General features: G+C 39.6%; 1 protein-coding gene across 2 annotated transcripts in view; it reads left to right on the top strand.

The window, feature by feature from the left end:
• The window catches only part of LOC133615516 (somatostatin receptor type 2-like), a 46,277-nt gene extending 25,609 nt beyond the window's left edge, over positions 1–20,668 (top strand). For both annotated transcript variants that reach the window (XM_061974156.2, XM_061974157.2), the window contains exon 2: positions 18,858–20,668. In XM_061974156.2, the coding sequence (XP_061830140.1) occupies positions 18,905–20,020 (1,116 nt within the window). In that variant the 5' untranslated portion in view covers positions 18,858–18,904 and the 3' untranslated portion in view covers positions 20,021–20,668. The remainder of the gene's footprint in view (positions 1–18,857) is intronic.
• Positions 20,669–21,356: the final 688 nt, after the last annotated feature.

Raw genomic sequence — 21,356 nt, 5'->3', positions numbered from 1 at the left:
GGTGGCCGTATAAACAACTTTAACACTGTTACAAATATGCGCCACACTGTGAACCCACACCAAACAAGAATGACAAACACATTTCGGGAGAACATCGGCACCGTAACACAACATAAACACAACAGAACAAATACCCAGAACCCCTTGCAGCACTAACTCTTCCGGGATGCTCCAATATACAACCCCCCGCCCCCCACCACCTCAACCACGCCCATCTCCTCATGCTCTCTCAGGGAGAGCATGTCCCAAATTCCAAGATGCTGTTTTGAGGCATGTTAAAAAAAATAATGCACTTTGTGACCTCAATAATAAATATGGCAGTGCCATGTTGGCATTTTTTTTCCATAACTTGAGTTGATTTATTTTGGAAAACCTTGTTACATTGTTTAATGCATCCAGCGGGGGCATCTCAACAAATTTAGGCATAATAATGTGTTAATTCCACGACTGTATATATCGGTATCGGTTGATATCAGAATCGGTAATTAAGAGTAGGACAATATCGGAATATCGGCAAAAAAGCCATTATCGGACATCTCTACTTAGAAGGCCCCCCCTTTCCATCGCCAGACTTGATATGTCGCCCCCTCTTGGCGTGACATCATCTACAGCAGTGTTTTTCAACCACTGTGCCTCTTGATATAGTCTGGTGTGCCATGGGAGATTATGTAATTTCACCTAATTGGGTAAAAAATATTTTTTGCAAGCCAGTAATTAGAATCCGCAAATGTGCCGTTGTTGAGTGTCTGCGCTGTCTAGAGCTCGGCAGAGTAACCGTGTAATACTCTTCCATATCAGTAGGTGGCAGCAGGTAGGTAATTGCTATGTAGATGTCGGCAACAGCGGGAGGCAGCGTGCAGGTAAAAAGGTGTCTAATGCTTAAACCACAAATACACAAAAGGTGAGTGCCGCTAAGAAAAGGCATTGAAGCTTAGGGATGGCTATGCAGAACGAAGTTAGAACCGAACTGGCTGCAAAGTAAACAAAAACAGAATGCTGGACGACAGCAAAGACTTACAGCGTGTGGAGCAGCAGACAGTGTCCACAAAGTACATCCGTACGTGACATGACAATCAACAACAAAATAGGAGCGCAAGACAAGAACTAAAACACTATACACAGGAAAACACCAAAAAAAACTCCAAATAAGTCACGGCGTGATGTGACAGGTCGTGACAGTACACCTACTTTGAGACAAGAGCTATAGTGATGGATGGTTGGTTATGGTTTGAGATCATATCCAAAAATTGCGAGAACGACTTTTTACTGTCAATATTGGCTGCTGAGTTTCATTTTTTTATGTTTTCTGCTGGTTTTGTGCCTCTGGATTTTTTTTCTATGAAGAAAAATGTGCCTTGGCTCAGAAAATGTTAAAAAAACACAGATCTACAGAACTGGAACCCATTTCCCCGCATAGTAGCAATGTAAATGTATTATTTTGATCATTTGAGGTGCATGTTTTTGTCACCCTGGTCCATGATTACTTCAAAACTGATAAGATTAACAATGTGAGCAAAAATAAATAGAAAAGAATCACCATTTCCAGACTTCCAAGCCTGTGTTTCGTCATGCTTTTTAGCATTTCCTCAAGCATCTTGACGAAAACATCAGTAGATGAGGACGCAGAATAGAATACTACTTTTTCTCTCGTTTTTAAGCACCAGGACTGCTCTTCTTTCTTGGTTTATCCGCAGGTTCTGGCTCCTTTCTTCTCTCAAGGGAGCTCTGGATTTTCCGGGTCGCATGTATCTTGATTTTTTTTTTTTTACATTTTATTCTATCCAAACTTAGAACAAAGTCCTTCTTCTTTGGGGTCCAAATCATTAAAATAATTGCTGCAAATTACATTCTTATCGCTTGGAATCAATCAATTTGACTGGAAATGTCCATACTTTCCTCATATTCCCATCATTTGAAAAAGCATGCAGGCTGACCCCTTCCTTAGTTGTATTGCTACAACCTGCAACAATGCATCGGGCAGACATATTAGACCATTCCTTCAAATTCTGCGAGAATTCGGAATGAAGATGCTACCAAATCACATACTACACAATACGAAATTGCCTCCAGTCTTCTGTAGGTAACGTCGGCAGGCTGATGCAGACTCGCCCACATTCTGGAGCTAAAAGTAAGCTTTCAAAAATGTGATGGAACTTGTTAGTAAACAAGCCTAAAAGTCTATTTTGGGGGAATTTTACCTGTACACATCTTTTGTCGATATTAAAGTACCAGTGGAGTGAAAAAGCAAGTTGACTTTTTATGCTTAATTGTGTTTCATTGTATGCATTAAACCATGTCTAATTGTATTTACAATACGCTAAGTATGTGAAAATACCGTCTAAACATTAAAAAATGCCACAAATTCAGTCGGACATTTTGAATATTCTTCGGCAATTTCCATAGATTCTACGTCACTGTAGTAACGCATCTGCACTCTTGACCATATTATCAGATCAGTCATACTGGAAATATGTAATAATTATTAATTATCAATAGCAATCCTTTTGAAAGTCAAGAACACATATGCTTGGCTTTTTTATGATTTCGAAATAGTAAATAAATAGCTAACAATTGAGTCAACAGATCGAGGGTTCTCTACTGCGCTCATTGTACCATCTCTAAAAACATCCAGAAACCGCCAAAAATACTTTAAGGGGAACATTATCACAATTTCAGAATTGTTAAAACCATTAAAAATCAGTTCCCAGTGGCTTATTATATTTTTCGAAGTTTTTTTCAAAATTTTACCCATCACGCAATATCCCTAAAAAAAGCTTCAAAGTGCCTGATTTTAACCACCCGTCCATTTTCCTGTGACGTCACATAGTGATGCCAACACAAACAAACATGGCGCATAGAACAGCAAGCTATAGCGACATTAGCTCGGATTCAGACTCGGATTTCAGCGGCTTAAGCGATTCAACAGATTACGCATGTATTGAAACGGATGGTTGTAGTGTGGAGGCAGGTAGCGAAAACGAAATTGAAGAAGAAACTGAAGCTATTGAGCCATATCGGTTTGAACCGTATGCAAGCGAAACCGACGAAAACGACACGACAGCCAGCGACACGGGAGAAAGCGAGGACGAATTCGGCGATCGCCTTCTAACCAACGATTGGTATGTGTTTGTTTGGCATTAAAGGAAACTATGAACGAGGTTTACAACATATGAAATACATTTGGCAACAACATGCACTTTGAGAGTGCAGACAGCCCAGTTTTCATCAATTAATATATTCTGTAGACATACCCTCATCCGCTCATCAGCAGGCCAGGGAAGCTAGGGTCGATATTCTTCTCTTGATCATCTTCGGTGGCATAAGGGACGGTGTGAGCCAAGACATCCAGGGGGTTTAGCTTGCTCGTCTGCGGGAACAAACTGCCGCCATTGCTTGCCGTGCTACCGAGGTCCTTTGTCCCTGAATTGCTCACACACTCCGGCAGATTCAATGGGGGTCTGGCGGCAGATTTCTTTGACTTTATTGTTGGAAATGCATCTGCTTTGAGTGTCGCAGGATATCCACACATTCTTGCCATCTCTGTCGTAACATAGCTTTCGTCGGTAAAGTGTGCGGAACAAACGTCCAATTTCTTGCCACTTTCGCATCTTTGGGCCACTGGTGCAAATTGAATCCGTCGTTCGTGTTGTTACACCCTCCGACAACACACCGACGAGGCATGATGTCTCCAAGGTACGGAAAACAGTCGAAAAAACGGAAAATAACAGAGCTGTTTTGACCCGGTGTTTGAGAAAATGGCGGATTGCTTCCGAGAGCGAATATTTAATTCGCCAAAATTCACCCATTTAGAGTTCGGAAATCGGTTAAAAAAATATATGGTATTTTTTCTGCAACATCAAGGTATACATTGACGCTTACATAGGTCTGATGATAATGTTCCCCTTTAATTTACATATCGTGACCTGAAAAGTAATCAAATATGAGTGATATTGTTATTATAAGCGCTAACGCAGACGGACCATTTTAGCGGGGCATTGATAGCGGTGAGCTAATGCTAGCTCACGTTGCTATTGTTGACACACTGAGCCGGCGAATTCTTCCACTTCGTCTCAAACTTGCTGAAAGTCAATTCTAGATTATACTTCATGCATCTCTCACCTGGTAGTACACAAATGTGATCATGGACCGACAGGCTGGTCGACTTTCTTTTAACCCTTCGTGAAGGCAACCTGGTTGCGATTGAATCTTCATCTAAACGGAATTATGTGAGCGCCCCGTCGGTCGGCATCCCAGTGAGAGTGGAAATTGTACAGTAAGTGTTTTTAAAAAATGTAAATAAATGATTATGATTTATTATGGTTAATTTGTATGTTTAGCACCTAGCAATACTGCTGATGCTATCATATTACATATAGGCTACATCAATTAAGCACTCGGCTTCTAAAACGTATTGGTCATCCTTTTTGTTTTCGGGCTCAAAAAATATAAGGTTCTGGATCATATTTTGTCCCAAAGTAATCGTTGTTGGCTCTCACAAAGTCTGCTTGATTAGCATTGTTGTTGATGGGGAAAGGTTCTTTGGATCCTAACGCTACGTCATGGATCACGTGACTGCCTTGCTCATTAACTCTTAAAATGGTAAGATTGACATAATTTTGGTCATATCTACTTATTCGCAAACTTTGTAAGTCTTTGGGTGTCATAAATCGGATGTATATGATGATAGCTTCAGTATAGACGCAATTTGTTTATCCAATCTACTGGTACTTTAAAGGGGCGCTTTAAATTTGCACAATTATTTTGATTTGATTTGATTTGTATTATGAAGATAAAACGAGGTTTTGAGCCATTACGATCTCATTTGCTGGTGGTTGATTTTGGGGAAAAATAATCTTAGTTGTAATTTAATATTCAAAAAGAATTCCAAATAACTTATAACAACTCTTTCAACACCAAATGTTTAGGAATTGTGACAAAATGTAGTGTTTTCATGACAATATAAAGCATTCCAGCAGCAACACTGACAGCATGTCTACATGTCAACTACATCAGTGGTTCTCAAACTTTGTTCACTAAATACCACCTCAGAAAACACTTGGCTCTCCAAGTACCACCATAATGACCAGCATTAAAATACAGTAGCATAGTAGTCCTAGATAGTCATTAAAAACAAGGCAAAGGTTTTATTTAACAAGTATATTTAATATTTGTGGCCACTGTAATATTACACACAGTTTGAACAGTAACACTGAATATTTAATGAAGTGATTGGGAATTTATAAGATTTTTTGGATTCTGCTTAACGATTTGGTTCTTTAATCGGTTCTCTTATCGATTCTTATTAGGAAAAAAATAACAAAAAGATAGACAAGCAACTATTTTGTTTAGTTTAGTGGTGACATGACCTCATAGCCACCAGGGAGGTGTTAAAAGGCACATGGCATAGAAAAACTCTTTTGAAAATAATTAAATAACAACTCCTGTAGAATTTAACACAATCAAACATGTGGAAATTACACAACAATTTTTGTCATCTGCCTAGAAAATGTACAATGCAAATGTTTGTTTAGATTTACCAGCTGAATATAATATAATGACATGGGCTCATAACATGCAACTCAAGATATTTCAAGCCTTTTTTTTATAAAAATATTGATGATTATGGATTACGGTTTATGAAAACCTTGAATTGAAAAGCTCAGAAAATGTGGGGTTTTCAAAAACTGTAAGCCAGGGGTGTCAAACGTACGGGCCGGGGGCCGGATCAGGGCCGCGGACAGGTTTTATCTGGCCCGTGGCATTAGTTTGCTTAGTATAAAAATGAACCTGAAATTTTTGAATGAAAGAAACCGCTGTTCTGAAAGTGTCCACTGGATGTCGCAATAGCAATTCATTGTATCTTTGTAAATTATGCTACATATGTACAAAATAAACCACATGATGTTAGTACCTCACAATACGAAGGTCCTGAGTAGTCCTGAGTTCAATCCCGGGCTCGGGATCTTTCTGTGTGGAGTTTGCATGTTCTCCCCGTGACTGCGTGGGTTCCCTCCGGGTACTCCGGCTTTCTCCCACCTCCAAAGACATGCACCTGGGGATAGGTTGATTGGCAACACTAAATTGGCCCTAGTGTGTGAAGTTGAGTGTGAATGTTGTCTGTCTATCTGTGTTGGCCCTGCGATGAGGTGGCAACTTGTCCAGGGTGTACCCCGCCTTCCACCCAATTGTAGCTGAGATAGGCTCCAGTGACCCCCCGCGACCCCAAAAGGGACAAGCGGTAGAAAATGGATGGATGAATTGTAAGTTGACTGATGAACATTATCACATACTTTATTCAGAAAATATAAATAACGACAAATACCGCAACATGTAAGTTTTAAAAAAACAACATTATGATTTGTAGTAGTCAGTAGTAGTCAGTATGTGCTTGTTCTATTGTTAAACAAAGAAAACTATCTGAAGTTGTCTTTATTTTTAAATTATCGTGCCGTGATTTTACCAGTCCGGCCCACTTGGGAGTAGATTTTTCTCCATGTGGCCCCCGATCTAAAATGAGTTTGACACCCCTACATGTCATCAAAATGACAATATATAAAGGCTTGACATATCTCACTTTGCATTTAAGGAGTTTATATCACATATTAGTTTCACATTTGAAGTTCAATTGCTGACATAAATTGACTTTTACACGATATTCTCATTGTATGGGTTTCACCTACTGCTCGCTAGTGTTACCATATCTGAGTTATTGTGCAGAAATATGGGGAAATAACTACAAAAGTACACTTCATTCATTAACGGTGTTACAAAAAAGATCAGTTAGAATAATACATAATGTTGGATATAGAGAACATACAAACCTTTTATTCATTGAATCGAAAATACTGAAAATTCACGATGTAGTGAATTTGCAAACAGCTAAAATTATACACAAAGCAAACTATAATCTGCTAGCCAAGAATATACAACATTTCTTCTCAACAAAGGAGGAGAAATATAATCTTAGAGAAAATTTTAATTGAAAACATTTGTATGCAAAATCAAGACTTAAAACCTTCAGTATATCAGTATGTGGGATTCAATTGTGGAATGGATTTAGCAAAAAAAATCAAACAATTTACTAATATGATCCACTTCAAGAAACTCTTCAAACTTAAAGTGTTTACAAAGTACAAAGAAGAAGAACCATGATAAACATTCTGAATTTATTTCATCCATCCATTTATTTTCTAGATAATCTTACTTACCTCACCATATGAAATATAACTTACTTCACCTATTATTATTTATATATTTTTATTGTTATTACTTATAGAGTACATTGTGAATAAATTGAGAACAGGAAGTGAACAAAAGTTTTAGCAACTGCTATGTAAAGGAAAAGGGGTAGGATTAAATAAGCTCTGCTTCTTCCTGCTCCTTTTCGAACATGTTGAATAGAGAAACTGGAAATGGTGATGTATCATGTTATATGCATGCATGTTCCAAATAAACTCAAACTTGTATGATAAAAATGTCTCACTGAGTGAAAATGTTGGAGGAAAACATGCAACTTTTCTCTGACTGCAACTGAACATACACCTACCGAAAAAAACCGAGCGTCGACTGTGGCGACTTCGTCACTGCTCAGTAACATTCGTCGATCCTGGCCGAGTGGTACTCGTCCCCGCCGCGGTGAAAGCTGGCGGCAGGCGTGAACCGGAGCCATTACTGGCCGCCTCGGAACCTGTCAGAATATGTCTCAGAAGGCATTCATCTCAATATAACAAGTAATGGCGCTGACATTATCGGTAATAATACCTGGTGTGTTTACGTCAGATGACTGCTGCTGCCTGGGATGAAATCGGCACAGTTCAAAAACGCAACATTAATATAAAGTAGTGATGGGTCTGGCAACACCGATGCATCGGCGCATGCGTCGAGCTCATAGAGCAAAACCCTGTGTCGGTGCGCGTACCGCTTTTAGAAAGTCACGTGACCGATCATGAGCTGTTTTGGTCACGTGACCGATACACGAACTGAGTCGCACTGACGCCTCCTCTGTGCCCTGTGAGCGTGTCTTTTCTACAGCCGGAGAAATAATAACTAAGAGAAATCGTCTAAAATGTAATACGTCGGAAAAACCTTTTTTTTTTTTTAAATAAAAATGTGTAAAAAAATTAAATTAAAAAAATTCCCAGTCCACAATCATCCACAACACGTTCTCTTCGATTTCCATGTTATGATACATGTTCACGTTATTTATTGACTGTATCTAAAAAAGATAAAAATATATTTTTATTTAAATGAAGATATGAAATAATCCTAAATGAAATACAATGACTTGGTTTATATTATTATTGTATATACTAGGGCAGGGGTCACCAACGCGGTGCCCGCGGTCACCAGGTAGCCCGTAAGGACCAGATGAGTCGCCCGCTGGCCTGTTCTAAAAATAGCTCAAAGAGCAGCACTTACCAGTGAGCTGCCTCTATTTTTTAAATTTTATTTATTTACTAGCAAGCTGGTCTCGCTTTGCTCGACATTTTTAATTCTAAAAGAGACAAAACTCAAATAGAATTTGAAAATCTAAGAAAATATTTTAAAGACTTGGTCTTCACTTGGAATAAGCGGTAGAAAATGGATGGATGGATGGGTCTTCACTTGTTTAAATAAATTCATTTATTTTTTACTTTGCTTCTTATTACTTTTAGAAATACAATTTTAGAGAAAAAATACAACCTTAAAAATGATTTTAGGATTTTTAAACAAATATACCTTTTTACCTTTTAAATGTCTTCCTCTTCTTTCCTGACAATTTAAATCAATGTTCAAGTAAAACAATGTTTTATTATTATTGTAAAGAATAATAAATATTTTAGCTTCTGGTTTTTCGACGAAGAATATTTGTGAAATATTTCTTCAAACTTACTATGATTAAAATTCAAAACAATTATTCTGGCACATCTAGAAAATCTGTAGAATCAAATTTAAATCTTATTTCAAAGTATTTTGAATTTCTTTTAAAAATTTTGTTCTGGAAAATCTAGAAGAAATACTGATTTGTCTTTGTTAAAAATATAGCTTGGTCCAATTTGTTAAATATTCTAACAAAGTGCAGATTGGATTTTAACCAATTTAAAACATGTCATCAAAATTCTAAAATGTATCTTAATCAGGAAAAATTACTAATGATGTTCCATAAATTCTTTTTTTTATTTTTTCAAAAAGATTCAAATTAGCTATTTTTTCTCTTCTTTTTGTCGGTTGAATTTTGAATTTTAACGAGTCGAAATTGAAGATACACTATGTTTCAAAATTTTAGTTAAATTTTTTTCGTGTTTTCTCCTCTTTTAAACCGTTCAATTAAGTGTTTTTTTCATCATTTATTCCCTACAAAAAACCTTCTGTAAAAGGAAAACAAATGTATGACGGAATGACAGACAGAAATACCCATTTTTTTATATATATAAATTTATTTATTTAGCTATTCTTGTTTAAATCACACTTATGTGTAACTTACAAATGACAATATATTTATTTATTTAATAGTGTATCAAACTGGTAGCCCTTCGCATTAATCAGTACCCAAGAAGTAGTTTTTGGTTTCAAAAAGGTTGGTGACCCCTGTACTAGGGCATAAAATCAGTGTCAGTTGAGTCGGTCCATAGGTTGCCTGTAGGGATTTTTAATGTCCAGCAGATGTCAGTATTTAGTGACACAGTATCGACACAGTATCAATACAGTTTTGCAATGTGTCAAAACGCTTCATGACGCCTCATCAACCCATCACTAATATAAAGTATTGTGTATGTTCAAATGTTTCAGGATAAAGCTCGTATATCATCCTCTTTGCAATTATTACAAGTAGCAATATTTTCTTGTAAAATGTCGGCAAACTTCTTCTTATTTCCGCCCAAGTGCCACCATGTCGCTTTTTTGGCGTCACGTTGCGTGATGACGTCATCCTCACCCGGAAGAACTGTTAACGGAATCGATTGACACAATCCCACTCAATTAGTCAAGATACCTGTTTTTTTTGTTTCGTTTTATACCAACTTCTTATGGAAAGTTTTACATTTTGGGTTTAATCCTTTTTTTTCTCTCATTTGGGGAGATTTAAAAATCTAGTTTTATTATTGAATTGCATTACTGCTAACAAAATATGCCGTTACGCAGTGGTGGGCCATCAGGGCTGGCCTAACATAACCAGAAATCATGATCATGATTAACCTCTTAAGGCCCAAGCTGTTTGTTTACATGCTTTTTTTTTATTTCTCTTTGCTATTTGGGCTTATTGGACCCTAATTAGAATAAAAACTAAAAATCATCTTTTAATATGATGTACTTAGTCCATAAGTACACAAACGTGTACTTCATGTGCACATTTTTATTTTTACACTTGTTTTTCCAAATTCCATCGTATGTTATACTCTTCTGACACCACCAGATAGCAGTATAAATGTCCATATGTCGGCATAAGACCCCAATTCAGTAGTGTACACAATTTTGGAAATAAGAGCTAAAAGATGCTGTCCACACATGTGGCCACTAAGGCCTTTAGAGGCTAAAGATACAATTATTTGTGTATATACTTTCCCTAAATATCTAAAAGTATTCATATTCTCTTCATGTCATATTATGCTTGTTCCAGTGCTGTTGTTTTTAGTTTTAGTTTGTATCCAATCAGAATTCAGCTAACTTGTGTTGCCATGCTGTACCAAATCTGCCCGAGGCCTTCAGAATCAACCATGTCCGTGCACTGTAAGCGATCGGGGACATACAGTTGATAGACTGTTGCGATAGCCAATCAGATCACGAGTTGTTGACAGTATCGCGCTGGCCTCACCTTGAACGTGACATTTGCGCGTCCTGTGATTGGATACTCGTCGGGAAAGTTAGCGGATGAATTTGAGAACACATACAGTTGATAGACAGTTGCGATAGCCAATCAGATCACAAGTTGTTGACAGTAGCCTATCTAAGTAGCCTGATTGATTGATTGATTGAAACTTTTTATTAGTAGATTGCACAATACAGTACATATTCCGTACAATTGACCACTAAATGGGAACACCCGAATATGTTTTTCAACTTGTTTAAGTCGGGGTCCACGTTAATCAATTCATGGTAACGAGAGGTTACCATGATGTTAACGAGACTGTGATTGGATACTCACTTGTCATTCCAAAGTGAGTATCCAATCACAAGTTGCAACTTAGCAGGAAGTGTTGACAAACAAAGAAGGGGAACAAAACGTTGATTAGGTGGCAGATATATATTATGATGTTATGAGGTAGATCAGTGGTCCCCAACCACCGGGTGGCGGCCCGGTACCGGTCCGTGGACCGATTGGTACCGGGCCGCACAAGAAATAAAAAAATTAAAAAATGTTTTTTTAAATGTTTTATTTTTATTAAATCAACATAAAAAACACAACACATATATTATATATCAATATAGATCAATACAGTCTGCAGGGATACAGTCCATAAGCACACATGATTGTATTCCTATATGACAAAAAAACAAAAACAAAAAACATGTTTTAATTGCTGATGCGGGTTTATTGATTTTTAAATGCGCCAGAAAATAACCCGTTTTCTACACTGTTGAGGTGATTCAATGCCCAGTAGGGCGTAAATGTGTTTCTGTATAGTATTTCTCCAGCGATGGTCATGTGGTGACATCAATGATGGTATTTTGAGAGGTAATCGTTGAAGTCGGACATCACTGAAGGCCTAGGTGGGAAACGCACGGCCCGCCACTGGCGTTACGCTACGTAACACGTGTGTCTGAAAAGTTCCAGGACTCTTCAATATGAGGGGCATGGTCCAAACAGTTCTTGTCACAGATCCAGGACAAAAAGATCCTGGGGCGTTTGCTTTGTTCTGTGCCTGTTCACAAAGCCCTGGGCGTCTGGTAGTTCGTGGCCGAGAAGAACATCGCCGTGGCAATGGTTCAGAGGAGGCGAGAGTTGTGGCAAGACGACTCGGAGCTTTTTTTTACTTGTTTCCTAAACTCAGAGGGACCGGTTTGAAGACACGGACGAGGTCAAGATTCTTCAGTGCATGAAGAAGTAATAATAATAATAGATTTTATTTGTAACAAGCACTTTACATTGAGTAAACAACCTCAAAGTGCTACAGTGTATTAAAAAAAATAAAAAGATAATAAAAAATAAATAAAAATAAAAACTAGAACAGCCAAATAGCTACAACTAGTATGCATAAAAAAGGCTTTTTTAAAAAGAAGGGTTTTTAAGCCTTTTTTAAAAGCATCCACAGTCTGTGGTGCCCTCAAGTGGTCAGGGAGAGCGTTCCACAGACTGGGAGCGGCGAAGGGTTAGACTCCAGGGGGAAAAACTTGTAGTTTGGAGTTGAAATGTCGTTGTGGCTTGTGCAGCCCTTTGAGACCTTTGTGATTAAGGGCTATATAATTATAATTTGATTGATTGATTGGAATATATTTTATCTCATCCAGCTTTATTAGTCGGCCATCTTTGTAGCGTGCCCGTGCAAAAGCAAACTATAGTTTTGTGTGACAGTCTCTCACTGTCGGGGTTCCATGGACCACCCAAGACAGACATGACTGGAGCAGGTGTGTGACTTCAACAAATACTCAGTCTCGTCGGGCCTGCTCGCTCTTCGGTATGCTTTTCAGCCTGCCGCGTCGTCTCCTTCGTCTGCCTCTCGCTCTCTTCCGCGCTGCATTCATCGCTGGCTCTCCAACTCCCTCTGCCTCGTCGTTCACGGCTGCCGCCCTTTTTATACACTGAGAGGAGATTATATAATTGTGCCCAGGTGGGCGATCCACGCACCTGACATTTATCTCGGCGTCGATCCCGGCGCACCCCGCCTCCTCGCCGCCATCTCGGGGTCGGCCTCGGCGTGCCCTGCCTCGCTGTCGGTCTGCCGGCCACGCCTCCCCACATTTTGTTTTAGTTTTTCTACTAAAATTTGAGTTGAGTTGAGTTGAGTTTGAGTTTATTTGGAACATGCAAGCATACAACATGATACATCACAATTTCCAGTTTCTCTTTTCAACATGTTCGAAAAGGAGTAGGAAGAAGCAGAGCTTATTAATCCTACCCCTTTTCTTTTACATAACAGTTGCTAAAACTTTTGTTCACTTCCTGTTCTCAATTTATTCACAATATACTCCATAAGTAATCACAATAAAAATAAGTAAATAAATAATAATTGGTGAAGTAAGTTACATTTCATATGATGAGATAAGTAAGATTATTTTGAGAGTGAAAGAATGGATGAATTAAATAAATTCAGAATGTTTATCATGGTTCTTCTTTTTTGTACTTTGTAAACACTTTAAGTTTGAAGAGTTTCTTGAAGTGGATCATATTAGTACATTGTTTGATTGCTTTGCTTAATCCATTCCATAATTTAATTCCACATACTGATATACTGAAGGTTTTAAGTGTTGTACGTGCATACAAATGTTTTAAGTTACATTTTTCTCTAAGATTATATTTCTCCTCTTTTTTTGAGAATAATTGTTGTATATTCTTGGGTAGCAGGTTATAGTTTGCTTTGTGTATTATTTTAGCTGTTTGCAAATTCACTATGTCATGGAATTTCAGTATCTTTGATTCAATAAATAAAGGATTTGTATGTTCTCTATATCCAACATTATGTAATATTCTAACTGATTTTTTTTGTAACACCGTTAATGAATGAAGTCCACTTTTGTAATTATTTCCCCATATTTCTACACAGTAACTCAGATATGGTAACACTAGCGAGCAGTAGAGAATATGAAGTGATTTTTGGTCTAGAACATGTTTTGCTTTATTCATTATTGATGTGTTTCTTGCTACTTTATGTTGTATATTTTTTACGTGAGATTTCCAGTTCAACTTATCATCAATCATTATACCTAGAAATTTGGTTTCATTTACTCTTTCAATTTCTACTCCGTCTATTTGTATTTGTGTTTGACTTTCTCTTCTACTGTTACCAAATAGCATTATTTTAGTTTTACTGAGATTCAACGATAGTCTGTTTTTGTCAAACCATCTTTTTAATTTGTTCATTTCTTCTGTTATTATTTGTATTATCTTCTGAACAAAACGCTGTTGTATCATCCGCAAATAATACTAACTAAATCTTTTGTAATTTTACAAATGTCATTTATGTAGAGATTGAATAATTTAGGTCCTAGTATTGATCCCTGAGGTACACCACAGGATATATTTAGCGTTGTAGACGTGTGTTCGCCTAGCTTCACGTATTGTTTCCTGTTCATTAGATAACTTCTTATCCAGTTTAAGACTAACCCTCTGATGCCATATCGTTCTAGTTTTTTGATTAAAATATTGTGATTAATTGTGTCAAATGCTTTAAAAACTGCCGCCGCACATGTTTTACTATCTATTGCATTGGTAATTTCTTCTGTAATTTCAATTAAAGCCATCGAAGTTGAAACATTAGCTCTCTATCCATATTGGTTTTCTTCGAGTATTCTATTTTTTATTTATGAAACTCTCTAATCTGTTATTAATCAGTTTTTCAATGATTTTAGAAAATTGTGGAAGTAAAGAAACAGATCTATAGTTTGTAAATTGATGTTTGTCGCCAGTCTTGTAAATTGGTGCAACTTTAGCTATTTTCATTTTGTTTGGAAATGTACCTGTTTGAAATGATAGGCATACTTGCCAACCCTCCCGGATTTTCCGGGAGACTCCCGAAATTCAGCGCCTCTCCCGAAAATCTCCCGAAATTCAGGCGGAGACCTGAGTCCGCTTTCCCACAATATAAAGAACGTCTACAGTAAAGCAGTCCGTCTGCCGTAAACAGCAATGTTGTGACACTCTTAAACAGGACAATACTGCCATCTAGTGCATTTGATGAAAGCACTTTTGTGCGTGCCACACAGCAATGCATCATCAGAGAGGGTGTTCAGCATGGTTAAAAAGATAGTGATAGAGAATAGAACAAGGATGGACAATTCAACCCTTAACTCAACAATGAGTAGATGAGTGTTATGTGTGTGTATATGTGTAAATAAATGAACACTGAAATTCAAGTATTTATATATATATATATATATATATATATATATATATATATATATATATATATATATATATATAGCTAGAATTCACTGAAAGTCAATTATTTCTTATATATATATATATATATATATATATGAAATACTTGACTTGGTGAATTCTAGCTGTAAATATACTCCTCCCCTCTTAACCACGCCCCCAACCACGCCCCCCGCACCCACCCCCCGAAATTGGAGGTCTCAAGGTTGGCAAGTATGATAATAGGTTACTAATATACATTAATGGTCCTGAGATCTCTTCAATAACCTTTTTTATCGTTTCCATATCAATTCCGTTACAATCAGTTGAAGTCTTGGATTTACATTTTTTTCACGATTGTAACTATTTCCTCCTGTGTCACATTACTGAGGAACATGGAGTTGGGATTTCGCTCTATGGTATCATTATAGCCCTCAATTGAAACTGGGTCTGGAATCCTTTCTTCCAATTTTGGTCCAATATTTACAAAATAATTATTGAAGCTTTCAACTACTTCCTTTATGTTGTCTTTTTTTTTTTATTTCCGTCTAAGAAGTATTGAGGGTAGTCCCTCTTAGTGCCATTTTTAATAATGCTATTGAGGATGCCCCATGTTGCTCTCATATTATTTTTGTTCCTGTCAAATAATTCACTGTAATATTCTTTTCTACATGATCGTAGTATGTATGTTAACTTGTTTTTATACTTTTTGTACTTAATTTCTGCCTCTGTAGTTCTTTGTGCTATACATTTCCTATATAGTGTATTCTTCTTCTTACAAGCATTTTTTAATCCTTTTGTCATCCATGGTTGATTATTATTTCTCTGCTTATTACTGAGTTGTATCCATGGACAATGTTTGTCATAAAGTATTATGAACTTGTTTAAGAAATGTTCATATGCTTCATCAACCTCATTTTCATTGAACACATTGTCCCAATCTTGCTTTTGTAGCTCAATTTTAAAAGCAATCATCCTCTTCTCTGTGCACAGTCTTCGAAATGTCCTTTTGTCTTCCATGTTCTTCTTGTAGTTTCCATCATGTATTGTAAAAACTGGCAGATGATCACTAACATCGGTTATAAGTAGACCACTTGTAGTGTTATTATCAAAATCATTGGTAAAAATATTATCAATAAGCGTGGCACAGTGTCTGTGATTGTGCTTGGCTTTGTGATTTTAGGATATAAACCGATGCTCATTGTATCAATGAAGTCATCAATAGACTTTTGCTTGTTAGGGTTCAATAAGTCAATATTAAAGTCACCACATAAGAAAATTATTCTTTGACCATTGTCCATGTAAGTAGCCTTGATCCATTCTTCAAAAGTTTCTATATTTGACTTAGGGCAGGGGTCTGCAACCCGCGGCTCTGGAGCCGCATGCGGCTCTTTGATCACTCTGATGCGGCTCAGCTGCATACTTGCCGACCCCCCCGATTTTACCGGGAGGTTTCCAGATTTCAGTGCCTCTCCCGGAAATCTCCCGGCGCAAACATTCTCCGATTTTCACCCGGACAACAATATTGAGGGCGTGCCGGCCCGGTCACATGCAGTATGCGGCCTCTGCTTACACATGTAAGTGACTGCAACGCATTCTTGGTCAACAGCCATACAGGTTACACTGAGGGTTGTGATATAAACAACTTTAACACTCTTACTAATATGTGCCACACTGTGAACCCACACCAAACAAGAATGACAAACACATTTCGGGAGAACATCCGCACCGTAACACAACATAAACACAACAGAACAGATACCCAGAATCTCATGCATCCCTAACTCTTCCGGGCTACATTATACACCCACGCTACGACCAAACCCCACCCACCTCAACCGACGCACGGAGGGAGGGTTGGTGGTAGCGGGGGTGTATAATGTAGCCCGTAAGAGTTAGGGATGCATGGGATTCTGGGTATTTGTTCTGTAGTGTTTATGTTGTGTTACGGTGCAGATGTTCTCCCGAAATGTGTTTGTCATTCTTGTTTGGTGTGGGTTCACAGTGTGGCGCATATTAGTAAGAGTGTTAAAGTTGTTTAAACGTGTGACCTGTATGGCTGTTGAACAAGTATGCCTTGCAGTCACTTGTATGTGTCTGCAGAAGCTGCATACAACATGTGACTGGGCTGGCAAGCTGTTTGTACAGATTGTAGAGGGCGCTAAAGGCAGTGCCATCATAGCACGCCCTTATTATTGTTGTTTGGGTGAAAATCAGCAGACATTCGAGAGAATAGTTGGTCTGAAATTCGGGAGTCTCCCGGAAAAATTGGGAGGGTTGGCAAGTGTGATGCTGTCAAGCGGCATTCATATAAAACTCGCAGGCCGCACTAACATTACATTTTCATATTAAGGCGCGGGCTGCGTGTCTGAGACCCCTCATTTCATACTTGCCAACCCTCCCGGATTTTCCGGGAGACTCCCGAAATTCAACGCCTCTCCCGAAAACCTCCCGGGACAAATTTTCTCCCGAAAATCTCCCGAAATTCAGGCGGAGCTGGAGGCCACGCCCCCTCCAGCTCCATGCGGACCTGGAGGCCACGCCCCATCCAGCTCCATGCGGACCTGAGTCCGCTTTCCCACAATATAAAGAACGTCTACAGTAAAGCAGTCCGTCTGCCGTAAACAGCAATGTTGTGACACACTTAAACAGGACAATACTGCCATCTAGTGCATTTGATGAAAGCACTTTTGTGCGTGCCACACAGCAATGCATAATCAGAGAGGGTGTTCAGCATGGTTAGAAAGATAGTGACAGAGAATAGAACAAGGCTGGACAATTCAACCCTTAACTCAACAATGAGTAGATGAGTGTTATGTGTGTGTATATGTGTAAATAAATGAACACTGAAATTCAAGTATTTCTTTTATTTATACATATATATATATATATATATAGCTAGAATTCACTGAAAGTCAATTATTTCTTATATATATATATATATATAATATAATATATAATCAAGTTTTTCAAAATATTCTAATTTACTGGCTTTTACCTGTATGTATGTATGTATATATATATATATATATATATATATATATATACATATATATACATACATATATATATAAGAAATAATTGACTTTCAGTGAATTCTAGCTATATATATATATATATATATATATATATATATATATATATATATATATACAGTATATATATATATATATGAAATACTTGACTTGGTGAATTCTAGCTGTAAATATACTCCTCCACTTTTAACCACGCCCCCAACCACGCCCCCCGCACCCATCCCCCACCCCCCACCTCCCGAAATTGGAGGTCTCAAGGTTGGCAAGTATGCCTGGTTTATACATAGCACAAAACAAAAAAAAACTTTGTATGCAGTGCTATTTTTTCATTATAAATTTCAAAAGAGTTTTGTGGCTCCCATTGTTTTCTTTATTTTGTGAAACGGGTCAAAATGGCTCTTTGAGTGGTAAAGGTTGCCGACCCCTGACTTAGGGGATATATATATACAACTGATGAATATGTTTTTGCTTTTTTCCTGACATATTTCAATTGTTATACATTCTAAGATATTATCTATAGCAAATGACATGTTTTTTTTACCACTTTGTAGTTCAGGTTCTTCATCATTCTTACCATTGGTTCTGATTATTATTATTAATGTATTTGTATTATTTTTTTGTTTATTTAATTGATGTATTTTTAGCGGGGGGGGGGGGGGGGGGGGGTGGTATGGTTGGGATATAAATAAAAAATATTTTGACATTTAAAAAAATAAAATAAAAATTCTTACCATTGGGTCCACACTTTCTCGGGAGGCTCATGACCAGTTTCCAAGTCTATTGTTTCACTTCCTGTACAATTTCTCACTGATTCAATATTGTTTCATCCTCAGGCAGGATGTTATAATCCAGAGTGACAGAGAGAGAAAGCTCGGACATCATGGACTCGTGGATCTTTCCGTCGTCCCCTCCGAACATGTCGGATCACCTCATGTACGACAGCTTCCTGCCGGCCAACGAGTCCGACCCGCAGAGGAACGACACGGACCAGAGCTTCAACCGGACCAGCACGGTGGTCATCACCTGCATGTACTTCTTGGTGTGCGCCATGGGCCTGTGCGGCAACGCGCTGGTCATCTACGTCATCCTGCGCTACGCCAAGATGAAGACAGTCACCAACATCTACATCCTCAACTTGGCGGTGGCCGACGTCCTCTTCATGCTGGGCCTGCCGTTCATCGCCATCCAGTTGGCGCTGGTCCACTGGCCGTTCGGCCCGGTGCTGTGCAGGGTGGTGATGACCGTCGACTCGCTCAACCAGTTCACCTCCATCTTCTGCCTGATGGTGATGAGCATCGACCGCTACCTGGCCGTGGTGCATCCCATCAGGTCCACCAAGTGGCGCAAGCCCCGCATGGCGAAGACCATCAACCTGACGGTGTGGGGGGTGTCTCTGCTGGTTAACCTGCCCATCGTCATCTACAGCGGCGTCATCACCAAACCCGACGGCTGCTTCTGCACCATCGTCTGGCCCGAGCCCCAGGAAGCCTACTACACCGCCTTCATGTTCTACACCTTCATCCTGGGCTTCTTCCTGCCCCTCCTGGTCATCTGCCTCTGCTACCTCTTCATCATCATCAAGGTGAAGTCGTCGGGAATCCGCGTCAGCTCCTCCTCCAAAAGACGGCGCTCGGAGCGGAAAGTCACCCGCATGGTGTCCATCGTGGTGGCCGTTTTCGTCTTCTGCTGGCTGCCCTTCTACGTCTTCAACGTGACCTCGGTGACGGGCACCATCAGCACCACCCCCGTGCTGCGCAGCACCTTCGCCTTCGTGGTGGTGCTGGGCTACGCCAACAGCTGCGCCAACCCCATCCTGTACGCCTTCTTGTCGGAGAACTTCAAGAAGAGCTTCCAGAACGTCCTGTGCCTCAAGAAGGTGGGCGGTCTGGACGAGGCGGAACGCAGCGACAGTCGACAGGACAAGTCCCGCATGATGGCGGACCCCACGGAAACACAAAGTACTCTCCTGAACGGGGACCTGCAGACCAGCATCTGACTGAGCAGATCTCTTCTGGTGCGCCTATCAATCTAACTATTGAGCTGGAAATGACAAAAAGTAAACAAAGATACTAAAGTATTGCACTCTACAGTCTCCTCTAAGAACTCCTTCCATTGTTCGCATGTCTCCTTACGGCCGACTTCCATTTTCCCAAGGTACTTTTGAAGGAAGAGTGGAAAGGGGAGTACCCGGGTTGTTTTTCCTAGTTGGCGGATGCAAACCGACTCCATGCCAATGTTTGCTCAAAGGCTATTAATAACATCTGGACTGTTGGCCTGGAGCGTATTGACATGAGAAAAGAATGAACTCACACTTCCTTGGAGCTACTGGAGTATTTGTTTTAGGTCACGTTACCATAGTTGTGACTTAACAGGACTTAAAAAAACTCAAATTTCCAAAGTCCGACCTCTTTTATATGTAAACTTCTGCATCCTGGCCTACTGTACGGAGCATAATACATGTTAGTGTTATTTATTTATGTGTTTGTACATAGAGACACAAGTATTCACAGAGCTTCACTTTTTTCCACATTTTGTCATATTACAGACTTATTCCATCCATCCATCTTCTTCCGCTTATCCGAGGTCGGGTCGCGGGGGCAGCAGCCTAAGCAGGGAAGCCCAGACTTCCCTCTCCCCAGCCACTTCGTCCAGATTCTCCCGGGGGATCCCGAGGCTTTCCCAGGCCAGCTGGGAGACATAGTCTTCCCAACGTGTCCTGGGTCTTCCCCGTGGCCTCCTACCGGTCGGACGTGCCCTAAACACCTCCCGAGTGAGGCGATCGGGTGGCATCCTGACCAGATGCCCGAACCACCTCATCTGGCTCCTCTCCATGTGGAGGAGCAGCGGCTTTATTTTGAGCTCCCCCCGGATGACAGAGCTTCTCACCCTATCTCTAAGGGAGAGCCCCGCCACCCGGCGGAGGAAACTCATTTCGGCCGCTTGTACCCGTGATCTTGTCCTTTCGGTCATAACCCAAAGCTCATGACCATAGGTGAGGATGGGAACGTAGCTCGACCGGTAAATTGAGAGCTTTGCCTTCCGGCTCAGCTCCTTCTTCACCACAACGGATCGATACAGCGTCCGCATTACTGAAGATGCCGCACCGATCCGTCTGTCGATCTCACGATCCACTCTTCCCTCACTCGTGAACAAGACTCCGAGGTACTTGAACTCCTCCACTTGGGTCAGGGTCTCCTCCCCAACCCGAAGATGGCATTCCACCCTTTTCCGGGCGAGAACCATGGACTCGGACTTGGAGGTGCTGATTCTCATCCCAGTCGCTTCACACTCGGCTGCGAACCGATCCAGCGAGAGCTGAAGATCCTGGCCAG

The sequence above is a fragment of the Nerophis lumbriciformis genome, linkage group LG22, assembly GCF_033978685.3.
Source record: "Nerophis lumbriciformis linkage group LG22, RoL_Nlum_v2.1, whole genome shotgun sequence".
Classification (NCBI taxonomy): domain Eukaryota; kingdom Metazoa; phylum Chordata; class Actinopteri; order Syngnathiformes; family Syngnathidae; genus Nerophis; species Nerophis lumbriciformis.
The sequence above is the reverse complement of the archived record's forward strand: the minus strand, read 5'-3'. Positions and strand labels throughout refer to the sequence as shown.